The sequence below is a fragment of the Humulus lupulus genome, chromosome 8 (assembly GCF_963169125.1).
Source record: "Humulus lupulus chromosome 8, drHumLupu1.1, whole genome shotgun sequence".
Classification (NCBI taxonomy): domain Eukaryota; kingdom Viridiplantae; phylum Streptophyta; class Magnoliopsida; order Rosales; family Cannabaceae; genus Humulus; species Humulus lupulus.
In genome coordinates, this window is record NC_084800.1 from 94053671 (window position 1) to 94067115 (window position 13445).

Consider the following 13445-nt stretch of genomic DNA (forward strand, 5'->3'; position numbering starts at 1 on the left):
CGCAGCATAGGGGCCGATATATCGCCTACGGAAGTTACGAAAAACACGTCGACTTTGCACGAACAATCGAACCAGCCTCGGGAATACTGGGAGAGGCGATATATCGCTTATAGGGGGCGATATATCGGCCCCACATATGTATTTGTGAAAGTTCGGTTTATCAATTTTAAAAATAGCTTTAACCTTTTGACTTGCCTCTGAACGTTTTTGACCGAGTCTTGAGCACCTGTTGAAAAAATATTCAAATATTTTTCAATTAATATTCATTATTTTATTCAAGCTAAAAGGAGGTAGTTTCATTCCTTGAACTCTATAAATAGGACCTAGTACCCAGCCATTTTCTCATTCTTCAAGCTGTGTTCAGAGCCTTCAAGTTGCTAGGGTTACTATAGAGTGATAAACACTTGGGTTGGGATAAAAGCTTTATCATCCTAAGCTTTATAAACACTTGGGAAGTGAGATATAGAGTGTGTTTTCAATATCGAGGTATAGATCGGTTCTAGTACATCCAAAGGTATTCTTATTCTCAAGTTCATTTCTGTATGGTTCTTTAGTTTTCCTTAGTTTTCTTTACTCAAATCCTAACTCGTTGTTTTCGATTCTTAGTTAGGTATTTAAGTTCTTTGAACTGAAGGTTTCTTTTCGGTAAGATTCTTCTTGATCATCTCTTTTCTTTAGAAATACTCACCATCTTTATTGTTGGTTTTAGGAGTGTTCCAAATCCCGACCTTGTTCTCAAATATCCCGGTGTTAGTAAGGAAAATAGGATAGATTTTGTATGCTTTTATATTTTGATATGTTTATGCTATGATATATGTATGATATGTTTTTAGTTTTTAAGTATATAATTTGTTTAGATAACAAACATATAACTTGTTTAGATAACAACCATATAATTTGTTTAGATAACAGGTCTCAATAATATATTCCTTGGGCATATGATTGGTAAGATAACTAGCCCCATAAATTTATATGACTTGTTTAGATAACTAAGCCCCATAAATTTATGGGCATATGATTTCTTAGCCAGCAAACCCCAAGAAGTATGATGGCCATTATAATACATGTTTTTATAGTCATATGTTTTGTAGTCTTATGTTATGTTTTATGTTGTATGTGCTAGTAGATTTTCCTTGCTGGGCATTAGGCTTATTCCTTTATTTTTATGTATGCAGGAAAATAGTTATGGCAGTGGAAGGATTCTTGGTAGCTTGGTTTGTGTATTAAGGATGAAGGGACTCGATGGACTGCGTGACAATTCGAGGACGACATTTTTTTTGTCTCTTTAAATTATGTTTTTATGTATTTTCCACATTTAGCTTTGTAAACAATTTCCTTTAGTTTAAAGTTATGTTTTATTTTAAAACAAAGGGATCCCATACCGCTCATTTATATATTTCAATATTTACTTTGGAGTTTTTAATAAAGTTATGATTATTCCTTATGTATGTTTTCTAAAAAATAGTGGCTATGTCTAGTAGTTTTAATGATCCAAGGTCTTAGAAATAGTTGGGTCATTACAATGTAGCTTTCAAGACTTTCCAAGAATGCTTTGGGTCATTACAATGTAGCTTTCAAGACTCTCCAAGAATGCTTTCCCTCTCCTTTAGGCTTCCGTGCTAATCTTTAGGATTTTTGTTATGCCCAACCTATTAATTAGAAACAAACTTTCTAATTAATTTATTTGATAAAAACTAACTTTTAATTAAATAACCATTTTTGTCATCTTTTTAATTTAGTTGCATTTAAATAATTAAAAAATCAAATTCAAATAATTATTTAAACTTAAGATATTAAACTTTTAAATTCAAATAATTAAATAAAAGATTTCTGCACAAAATTAGGAACTAGGGTTTGGGCACCAAGATTGGTGCCCTGGCCATCTTAGGGTCGGCGACACCGTTGAGCCTTAGGCTTGGGTGCATGGCTACAATAGGGGCTCATGCGCACAGGGGCGCGGCTGGGCGTGTGCGCGCGAGAGCAGGGGCTTGGGAGCCTGGGCGTGCGCGTGCGCGTGGGGTGTGCACAAGGAGCCACAAGGCTTGCGTGCGGCTAGGGCCCGGGCCTGTCCCGAGGCTTGTGCATGCGGCTGGGCTTGGGTCCTTCTCATCTCTTGTGTACAGAATTTTAAAATACATATTTCACAAATCAAATTTACAAAAAACCTATTCCCTTTATGGCTTACACAAGATCTAGAAAAACAATAAAATTCCTAACCCAATAGCACCATATAATTAACAATCAATCATTCAACCATATAATCAAAAAACATATCCCTCCATTCAATATATATATATATCAACATACATATAAAAAATGCAAAAAACCCACACATTATTTAATATATATATGTATAAAGTGCTATGGTACCTATTGTTGGTATTAAATGATCAAATCAAAGGTACGCAACAGAATATATAGACCAATTTGAATAAATATTAATACCAACCAGGATCATATACATATATAAATATTAAATCACATACAAAACAGATCAGGGATTACCTCTTGTAGCCTATCAAGTGTCCTTGAATCTTTTGTATAAATCAACGATCTTCCAATCCAGCAATCTAAAGCTCACACCCTGTTCTTCCAGACCAATCCTCAAACACGCAAGGACGTTTGTGGGCACGTAGGATTCAAAATATTGATTTATGTGACTCTCTAGATGCATTCAACACATGAGATCTAGAGTGGTTTGAGAGAGAGAAGATTTAGAATAGTTTTCAGGTTTTGAGAAAACTATCGCTTTAGAGAGAGAGTCTATTTTTTTATTCTAAAAAATAATAGTAAAGCTTATTCTAAAAGTCATGTACTATTAGACTTATATAAAATATTTAATCTAATTAAATAATCTTTATTTTATTAAAAATATAATTCAAATTAAAACTCATCAGCTATTTACATTTAATTATTTATTTAAATCATTTTTTTAAAAATAATTAAATAATCGATTAAACAAAAATAATTGAAATTCAAAAGTTAAATCTCAGGGATAAAAATCCTTGAGTTAGGCACCACACACTGTGATGCATAGTGTGTGTTGCCAAACCTAATCAAGGTTTCCTTGATTTTCTCATTTGTTTGTTTAATAAATCTTTAAGACAATATATTTATCCCAACATAAATATCAGTTAATTCAAGATTAACTTTATCTTAAAATATTAGTTTTAAAATAAATAAATAAATATCATATTGTAAATAAGATATTTATTATTCTCTCTTTTCATATTAATCCAAACAAGATTAATATTAATTTTAACCTATAGTTTTTCAAAATAAAAACTATATAGTTAAATAATTAATTAATTCACAATTAATCAATTATCCATAATTATTTCCTTGCCCTAGAAAATTAATTCCTTTGCAATTTAGTCATTTCTCTTTAAAAATCTTTCTTTTGACATCCTTACCCTTGACAGTGTAGGACAGAGGTGATATGGGGACCATGGGCCTATAATACGAAGCTCCAATAAACCAAATTATTAATTAAACTCTTTAATCTAATAATCTTATTTATTAATTCCATGATTAATCCACTATAAATATGGAATTGTACTATAAGTATTTATAGAATTATATTTACAGAGTTTTCTCTTGTAGTCCATTGATATAATCAATATATGTAGTTCTGTCCTCCATTATTGGTTCGTTAATTAGAGCTGGTCTAATTACTATTTTACCCTTCCAATTAGCTCATAATCCTTATGTACCATTAATTCACTAGCGAATAATTAATCTATAATCTAATTATAGATTTGAACTCAATAACTATTCACTTCCAGAATTAACCCTTAATTGAACCAATATTCGATCCGTTAGGAAAGCGTGAATTTCATTATTGTAATTCATGTTCTCAGCCATTCATGATATTGAATTTCAAAAAAAAAAAAAGTCATTAGCCTCATTATTCTAAGAGACCTTAACAAGTGAATCAAAAGATACAATAAACATAAACTGGATTTCATAAATATTCTGGATTTAGACTGATCTACAAATGATCATTTATTATGATAAGAATTAAATCTTTACGTCAAACGGCAAGTTTATAAAGATAATTAATTCTCATTTGTCCTGTCATATATAATCTCTATTATATACATCACATTTACTAAGATGTCTATTCACATCAGTAATCTGGATTTAGATTACTCGCATCTCGTATGCTTAGCAAACTGTACTATTAACCATTCATTAAAGATTTCATACTTTAATATGTTACTAACTATTTTATTCATTATATAAGATCTTAATTCTTCCGTACTAATACAATATCATATTCTAATAAATGAATATGGAATTGTCTTGATTTTATTATATAATTAATTCAAACAATAATTATAACATTAAAATATAATAAATTTGTATTTTTACTAAAAACCAATAAAATGTCTTTACATGCTTTTAGGACATCAATCCTAACAAAGGGGAAAGTCGGACCAGAAATGAGTTGGAGAGTTTCAGGGGCAATGCGTACATATGCAGCCTACTCGACCGCCACTGCCAGGATAACCTGGGATGAACTACGGTTGAACCCTGTTTTGCCGCTTATGATGACTAATTTGTATTCCATTTTTCTTTTACTAGTCTGTAACCAATTTTTCGGATCCCTTGTATAAACTCAATATTTTTAATGAAAAATAATTACTTTGACCAAACTTTTAATACCTAACCTTGATTTAGTATTTAATTACACGTTTAAGTCCAAATGACTCGCTTAGCGAGTTAAGCACTATTTTAAACACACAGTTTAACGGTCTTGGCTAACCATGGCGTTATAGATATGATAGCTAATCCCTACCATTCTCAAACCGCAACAAAAATATTCACAATCAGCATAATTTGGCAAGCTGATATAACTGCTTCATTTTGATACCAAATGCAGCATATAGATAATACGCAAAAATACAAAAGACAACACCAAAATGTGATGTTCCAGGTTTGAAACAGACATAAACTCCTTTACAAAATTCCCCAAGTGTCAACAACTTGGTCTGATTCAACAACAACACGCATAGAACATATATAATCAAAATACAGTAGCTACTACTATGTTAGCCAACCCCTAAAACAAGGTTTTGCTTCAGAATAAATAGTCTTTCTTAAACAAACAGTTGTTTCAGGATTATATTCAAAATATAATTAAACTGCTCCTAGTCAAAAGTCATGCAAGATGCATCAGCCAAGATGGAAGTTGTTCATGCAGCACCACTTTTTCTAGCTTTTGCTTCCTTTTCCTTTCATTCCTTTTCACAGTCTCCTCGGTGGGATTCTTGGCTCGTGGTCTACCTCTTTTTTTTGCACCTTTGCCTGAAATTTGTAAAAATAATAGTCTTTAATAAATTTCATTAAATGTATCTAAATTACAATAAAATGAAAGTGATGTTTGACCTTTATTTTTGTAGTGTTAACACACTTTACTTTGGTGTGACCTTTTTCACCACAGTTGCTACAGTTGTGAATTTGGCCAAACCTCCTAGTCTTTGTTGAACCTTTAGGTGGCTCACCACAATCTCTTTTCTAGATTTCTTTGGCCGCCCTGGCATGTTGGATTCTTTTCGTGGAAAGATCGAGTTCAAACCAGTTTCTGGCCACAAGTTCGAACTAGGCATGGGCTCAACAATCCCTGCATATGCCTTGAGCAACATCTCCTTTTTGTAATAATCATGGACGTAATCCATGACATTATGTCCATTGCTCCATATGCATGCTAGAGCATGGCCACATCCGATACCTGATAATTGGTACCTTCTACAATCGCATGTTTTTTTCTCCATATCAACAACCAAAATATCTCCATTATGACAGTTCACCAGCAATCTGTGAGTACCAGCTCTAGTTACAAAAGAGTTCTTTGCAACTTCCTTATGTTTCTCAATAATCTCTAATATTTTCTTTCCAATTGGCTGAGTCCACTTGGCAATAGATTCCTTCTTCTGAAAAAATCGATTCATAAGCCAAAATCTTATTTTCTCCAACAAAGTCACTATAGGCTTATCCCTAGCCTCAAGTATAGCAACATTGAAAGACTCACATAAATTATTGAGTAACATGTCACACTTGATGTGTTCAAAAACACGAGACTTGACTTACTCCATTGAGAAGGTGTAAGAGCTACCAACCAATTATAAGTAGCTTCCTTCATATCCTTTATATTCCTCTTTTTCCTATGAAATTCTGGCTTTGTAGTTGCTGCCCACAATTGTTGCTTCAGTAGAAGGCCTGGGTAATCTTTCTTGAAATTGGCATGGATATGCCTAACACAGCTCCTGACCTCCACACCAGTGAAAATAGAACCAATTGCATTCTCCAACCCTTTTTGCCTGTCCCTTATCACTGCATACAAAGAGGGGTTATTAGTTTCTAGGTCCTCAGCCAATAGATTTAGAAACCAGGTTCAACTATCTGTAGTTTCCTTCTCAGCCATTGCATATGCAATAGGAAACATTGCATTAGCTCCATCTATTCCAACAACAACTAGTAAAATGCCTTTAGAGTAACCCTTGAGAAAGAAGATGTCAATACCAATTATAGGTCTGCATCCAGCTTTGAATCCCTCCTTATAAGCCTTGAAGCATATGTAGAACCTTTCAAACATTCTTTTCCCATCAACAATTTTTGTCTTAAGCTTTGCTGTGCTTCCTAGATTTGTAGCAATTATCATTTGCAATAATCTTCTAAAATGACATATTGCTCAACCACACCACCTTTCAGCATGACTGTAGTTTTTTCCTTTGCCCTATAGTAAATCCATTCTGACACATGGGAGTATTTTGTTTTTGCAGCCTTTTCTCTAAAATTTAAATAACTCATGTTTGGATTCATCCTAAATTATCCAAGAAGTACTTGGCCAACCACCTAGAAGTAGCAAGACGATTGTCAAACACAACTCCACAATTATGCTTATCTACCAAGGTCTTCACTTTGAATATACTCCCATCAACCTTTGGCAAACTTGCAGACAACATCCATTCATATTCAACACCCTTGCATTTCACTCTGATTCTATCTTTGTCATCACTAATAAAAACATACTCTTTGTCACTAGCAATGAAATGCTTTCTAAGGGCATACCTCAATAATTTAATAGTCCCAAACTCCATTCCAAGCACAAATTTGAAATCTTTGAAATTAATGCTTGGGTTGAAGTCTCTCCTTGGCTTTTTAGGGACTTCAACCTCATCATCACTATGCACACTGTTAAACTCTTCCTCAGATTCTATACCTTCATCATCAACTCAATCAGTGGAAACCCCCTGTGCGCAAAATTTAATCACATTACCCCACCAACGAGCAGGGTCAGATGACCTACTTATTTCTCTCTCTATCTCTAATTCTTGCTGAAAGTCTTCCTCGTTCAACTCAAATTTGGTGGCTCTTGCGTTTCTGCCCTTGGCGCATCATCCCTACAAAGTATTTCTTCTTCATCAATAGCATCCATACTACCATCTGCATCATCTTCTTTATCCCAACCATCCTCACCAAAATGAATCACAAACTCTTCATCACCATTGTCCTCCTCATCAGATCCATTGTCATCTTCATCATATTCATATGGCTCTTCATCGTGACCAGTCATGTTCTCTGGTATACCAACTAAATCTGGAACAACATCAACATTATCAGGAAGCTCTTCAATCACACCGTGAACTAACTTTGGTTGAGGTAGTGGTTCTAGTACATGGGGCTTAGCACTTGGGTCCTCTTTCCACTCAACAATATTGAAATATTTTGAATTTTGACCTATTCAATAACAACGCAGTACACAACCAAACAATAGACATGGGAAAGAATGGTTAGCACTTTTAAATCATTATATATAATATATACAAAAAGAAAAAAAAACAAATGCAAGAAATTAAATTATAATAAAATGGCAGTCAACTCATTTTCATTATAAGTCATCCAAAATGACTTATTCACTTTAGATTCCTCATGGTCCCCACTTTTCTTGGTGCACATTGAGACACCTACTCATATATTTGTTTTTTTAGAAGTGGCCTCATCAAACATAAATGAGACCATAGTTTAACTAAGCAAAAGGAACTATATAAAAAATGTTAATTACAATGTCACAAACACATATATCAACCACTATATAAATAATACTATCTAAACAACTCACATATTTGACAAGAAAATGAATCTAGACAAAAAGAAATCACACACCTATTTTATGAGGAAGGAAACATAAAAAAATGACATTTATTTCAAACCTCTCGAAACAAAGCCCCACGTCTGTCATTACAGTGTAAAATTCAAACCCTCAAAATAAATACCAAATCAATGACAAAGACTTGCAAACCCCAGTTTAAAAACACATCATCTTACCCCAAAACAAACCTTAAATGGAAGTGTGCCTAAACTCAAATAAGCACCATTGATGAAAAAATAATCTCAAAACCAAGTTTAGAATACATACCGTATGCTGGCAGAGGCTCCTCCTCATCTCTAAGAACCACCATTGTTGATAGAAGAAACTTCAGGTAATCGTCGACCTCTTTCTCAGACAGTCTAGGCCCATTACGATTGTGCACCCAGAAATCGTCGACCTCTTCGACAGTTAGACCCTTAGTCCCCTCTTTTGCGATTTTAGGTTTAGCTGTTTAGATTTTTCTAGTTTTTTAAATATTGTTTATGTTTTAATTGGTTTTTATTTTATGAGAAATTAAAATAAATAGTTAATTAATTAGTTAGTTAAATTTAATCAAAGAAATTGAAAGGACAAAATAAGTTTATTTTTTGAATTTATGATGTGGGACTCTTAATGAAGTGTCCCAATTATTGTTGATCCCAAAATAGGGTGTTTTAATATTTAAACTCGCAAGTGCACGAATCGTTTCGGAATATAATGTTCATGTAAGTACGAGGTCGAACCCATGGGAGTTGACTAACATCAAAAGAAACTATTTCAAACAAAGCAAGAATATTCTAACCTAGTTCCAAATATTTGATGAGATTTTTTTTTAGAAAAATAAAAGACAAGTAATAAAAAGATTTAAGATTAAATAGAAAAATGAGTTTCAAGTAAAGTAAGATTATTAAGATATTAGAATCCACAAAATGCAAGTTCAATAGTATTTGTAAGTATATTGATTCCCAAGTTTAGATATAGTTGAAATAAATCACACTATATGTTTTTCAAAATACATTTTCTATTCAAGCACAAGTTACTTTAAAAAAGGTAGGATTTTTCTTCACTTATATAAGAAATAATTTCTAAGCATTAATTGTGTTACAACCTAATGAAACTACAAAAAATCAAAGAGATTATTGTTGACTGCGTTTTTAGCCAACGACGTGAGAACGTCAAATACGACAAGCCTTCAAGAGAAATAAAAACGACACAGACGGTTTAAACAAGAAAAGTAAATAATACAGGAGATTTTTATAGTGGTTCAGCTCCGATTGTCGGTAATAGCCTAATCCACTTAGAGTTGTGATTTATAGATCTATACTCAAGATCAGATGGACTGAGCCAACTGAGTTTCTTCAATATAGATTGCAAAAATACAAGAATTCTCTCTCTAGAATACTCAGACCCAATTTTCTCTCTCTAGAATACACAGTCCCAATTTTCTCTCTCTAGAAAGAAGCAGCTCAAGCCCCCTCTCTCATCCCATAAGCTCTCTATTTATAGGCCTGGGATCCTCAACTAATATCCCTTTTCGATCGGGATATTTTATTATTCATCTTATATTTATATTACAAAGAAACATTCAAAATTCGAAATGTAACAAACCCCCCATTTGTGGGAAGAATGAGAGATTCACGCGTATGTTGTTGAAGCTGTCTCTGGGAATTCTTGACTTAGTCTCCTCTAGCTAGTTGATCCACCTCCTACTGACCACTCATGCAAGTGTTGGTCGGACGTGCATGGTGGTAGGACATGCATGGTGGTAGGATATGTTTTTGTGGGTTGAACGTGCATGGTGGTAGGACATGCACTTCTCTCCTCTAACATGGCACTCTCCTCTAGCATGCCATGTTCCTCCTTGAACCAATCTCCTTGGTTTCTCCTCGGACCAAGGTGGTCCGAGGCAACCTCCTTGGCACCTTACCTTGGACAAGTTCAAAGCATTCTCCTTTAGCATCTCCCAAGCATGTCCGATCGGACATTGTGTAGGCTCTCCTTGGCAAAATCTAAGTCCCCATCCTTGACTTGCATGGGACTCCTCCTCCTTAGCTATTTACCTTGAACACGTTCGAGCCAACACTTAGGAAATCTTGGGAGGCTTACCTCAAACACACCCTTGGGGTCTCCTAGGACCACATCCTCCTTGGGGTGTCCTAGGACCACATCCTCCTTGGGGTCTCCTAGGACCACTTTCTCCTTGGGGTCTCCTAAGACCACTCCCTTGGGGTCTCCTAGGACCACATCCTCCTTGGGGTCTCCTAGGACCACTTTCTCCTTGGGGTCTCCTAAGACCACTCCCTTGGGGTCTCCTAGGACCACATCCTCCTTAGGGTCTCCTAGGACCACTCCCCTCAGCTCTCCTAGAATGCATTCTCCTTAGCCTCCTAGGATGCATTCTCCAATCTTTGGGTATAACAATTATGTTTAGGAAAAATATGATACTTATGCTCTAAGAATTAGATGTGAACAATTTAATGAAAAATATTTAATCAAAGAATATCATATTTCTGCATAATGAAGAACTAAGTGTAATATGCTTTAACAATCAACACTAGATGAAAAATGCATGTCTTTGATAGAAAAATCCATAAACAATGTTGTACAAATGGGAAATCAACATACAACAAAAAATACTGTCTAGTTACATTTTGCTTCATCATCATCTTAATAATCTTTGAAAAAGATTAGAAGCTCATAACTAGATTGAAATAAAAATTACAAAATAACATACTTGACATGCTCTTCAAAAGATGAAAATGGTAGAGATAAAATAGTGAAAAGAAGAGAGAAAAATATGTGTAGAAGATGTTGAAAAGATGAAGAAGAGCCCCCCAAATGGTCTTACAATACTCTATTTATAGGCAAAATATGGAGATTAAATTAATCAAATTAAAATAAATAAATTGATTAATTTAGTTGTGTTGGGAAGTGGTAGGATAAATAGAGTAAGTGTAAGAGTATTGGAAAGATGAAATGTTTGGTTGGGTAAAAGATTAGTGAAAAGCTAGGGTAAAAAAATGAATTAGGAATGTTTATTTAGGTGAGAAAAATATGGAACAGTGAGTTGATATTTTAGTGAAAAGAAAAAAAGGACATTGGGAAAAAAATATGGTTTTTTAGCCATTTTGGTGGCTGTTTGGCAATGCACTGGCGTGGGCTGAATTGATGGAGCAGCTGGCGGAATGGGCCTGTGTTGGGCAGCTGCTGGGAAGAGGTAGGGAGATGATGGGCATTGGGCCTTGGCTGTGGCGTGGGCCCATGAAGGAGAGGCACGGCTGGATGCTTGCTGCTTGGGACAGCTGGCGTTGGTGTTGAGATGTAGCTGAAGGAGCTTCATTGATAGGCAACATGGAAAGGCAGCTGGCGCATGTGTTGAGATGTAGCTGAAGGAGCTTCGGGTGTATGGCTGGAGGGACACGGATTGGGCTCCTGGAGGCAGGCCCAATGGCTGGTGGAAGGGAATGGCTTTTGGGTCTTTGAAAAATGCCACAATCTCTTTGTCTTTCTCACAAAATTATCACTTTTCTTTTCTTTTCTCTTCTTTATTTTCAAGCATAAAAATTTCCCTACAAAATAAATATAAAATAAATCATAATAAAATATTTTCAATTATAAAATAAATCAAATTAATTCTTTGAAAATATTAATTATAACTTAATTTATATTTAACATTTAAGTTCAACATTACATCTTTTTACTCCTAACTTAACAATATTAATTTTAAATAATTTAAACTATAACATTTTACAATAATATAACTATAAAAATACACAAAAATCTATAAAATTAAAATAAACCTAATAAATTCAAAATTACTTAAAAAACTTAATAAATCAATTAAGAACTCAAGAACTAAGCAACAATTAACACATAAAAAGTGGTAAAATAACTCTATTTTGTAGAGTTATCAATTATTCTTTGCCACGTAAGCGCCAAGGCTAGACTTAATGTTCAAGTACTAACAGAGGCAAAAAAAACATTGACGAAAAGTATTTTTACCACAAAAAAAATTAACTTAGTATTTAAATGCATGAATTAAAATAACTTGAGTATTTTAGCTGTCAATATCAAAATCGAACCAAACATAAATAACTACAATGACACTAAAAATAAAACAATCTTTACAATAAATAAAAATAAAGACATAACAACTATCTTCATATTCATCGAAGGATTTGCGATACCACAAATTTAGAGACATAAATGGCAATGTGCATCATTTTTTAAAGTAATTTTCCAGTTGAGGCTCTTCAATTTTAAGTCTACAATTACAATCGACTACATCGACTTCCTCTTGTTTGCTGCTAAAAAAGATAGCGAGCTTTGAGTCTAAACCATCCTGGAGCGTTACAAATATTGGAGAACACAAATTAAGTAGAATTGAAAGACAAATGTGAGGAAAAAAAAATTAGGATATCACAAAACATGAATGAGAATTTTGAACTAGAAAAATATTTATATACTAGGTGCAAGCAACATACAATGCATGTTTTGCTTAATTTTATTTAGAAAATTTATTAATTATTTTTATTAAATTTTTATGATTCTCATATAACTTTTGAATAAATAAACAATATTATATATAAAAGAATGAAATAAACATATTTAAAAAAAAATTAATTAAAAAATATTATTTATGTTTTTTTTAAATAATATGATAACTATTAAGATCACAAACTATATTATTTAAGGTGCAAAATATTCATGATATTATCCAATCACATCTCAATGATTGGAGTAAAAACATATTTATTCTTAATAAAAGAGAAATATTCTTCTAATTTCCTATGATGTTATAGTCATATTATTAGTGCATACAAGTCGCAACACCTATATATAGTGTATTTATATTGTTTGTTGTTATTTAATTTAAATATATATATTAATATAAGTTAGATTAAGTAATAAAAAATAACACATTTTAAATATAAATGATAATTTTTTTAATAAAAATTAAGATTATATATTATATATTATTACAACAATATTTTATAATATTTAAATTTATATTAATATAATTATTAAATATCTAGTCGTGTATCAAGTATTATTATAATAATAATATTTTATAAATAATTATTAAATATTTAGTTTTGTATTAAATATTATTATAATAATAATATTTTATAATATTTGAATTTATATTAATATATATTTATTTTAAATATATATTCCATTAAATATTTGTAATATTCTGTTAAAGTTAATAAAAAATCGTAAAAGTAAAAAAAAATTAAATACACACTTTGAAGAGAGATATTTAAAAAAAAATGAGATAATGGCTGGTTTTGGGTTATAAAAAGTAGCA

General features: G+C 32.7%; 1 protein-coding gene across 1 annotated transcript; it reads right to left on the reverse strand.

Moving 5' to 3' along the window:
• Positions 1-5164: 5164 nt before the first annotated feature.
• LOC133795824 (uncharacterized) lies at positions 5165-6664 on the reverse strand. The gene is made up of 4 exons (XM_062233280.1): positions 6403-6664; positions 6123-6336; positions 5474-6000; positions 5165-5310 (listed from the first exon to the last, which is right to left on the reverse strand). Exons 1-4 carry the CDS (start codon positions 6662-6664, stop codon positions 5165-5167), a joined length of 1149 nt encoding a protein of 382 aa, XP_062089264.1.
• Positions 6665-13445: the final 6781 nt, after the last annotated feature.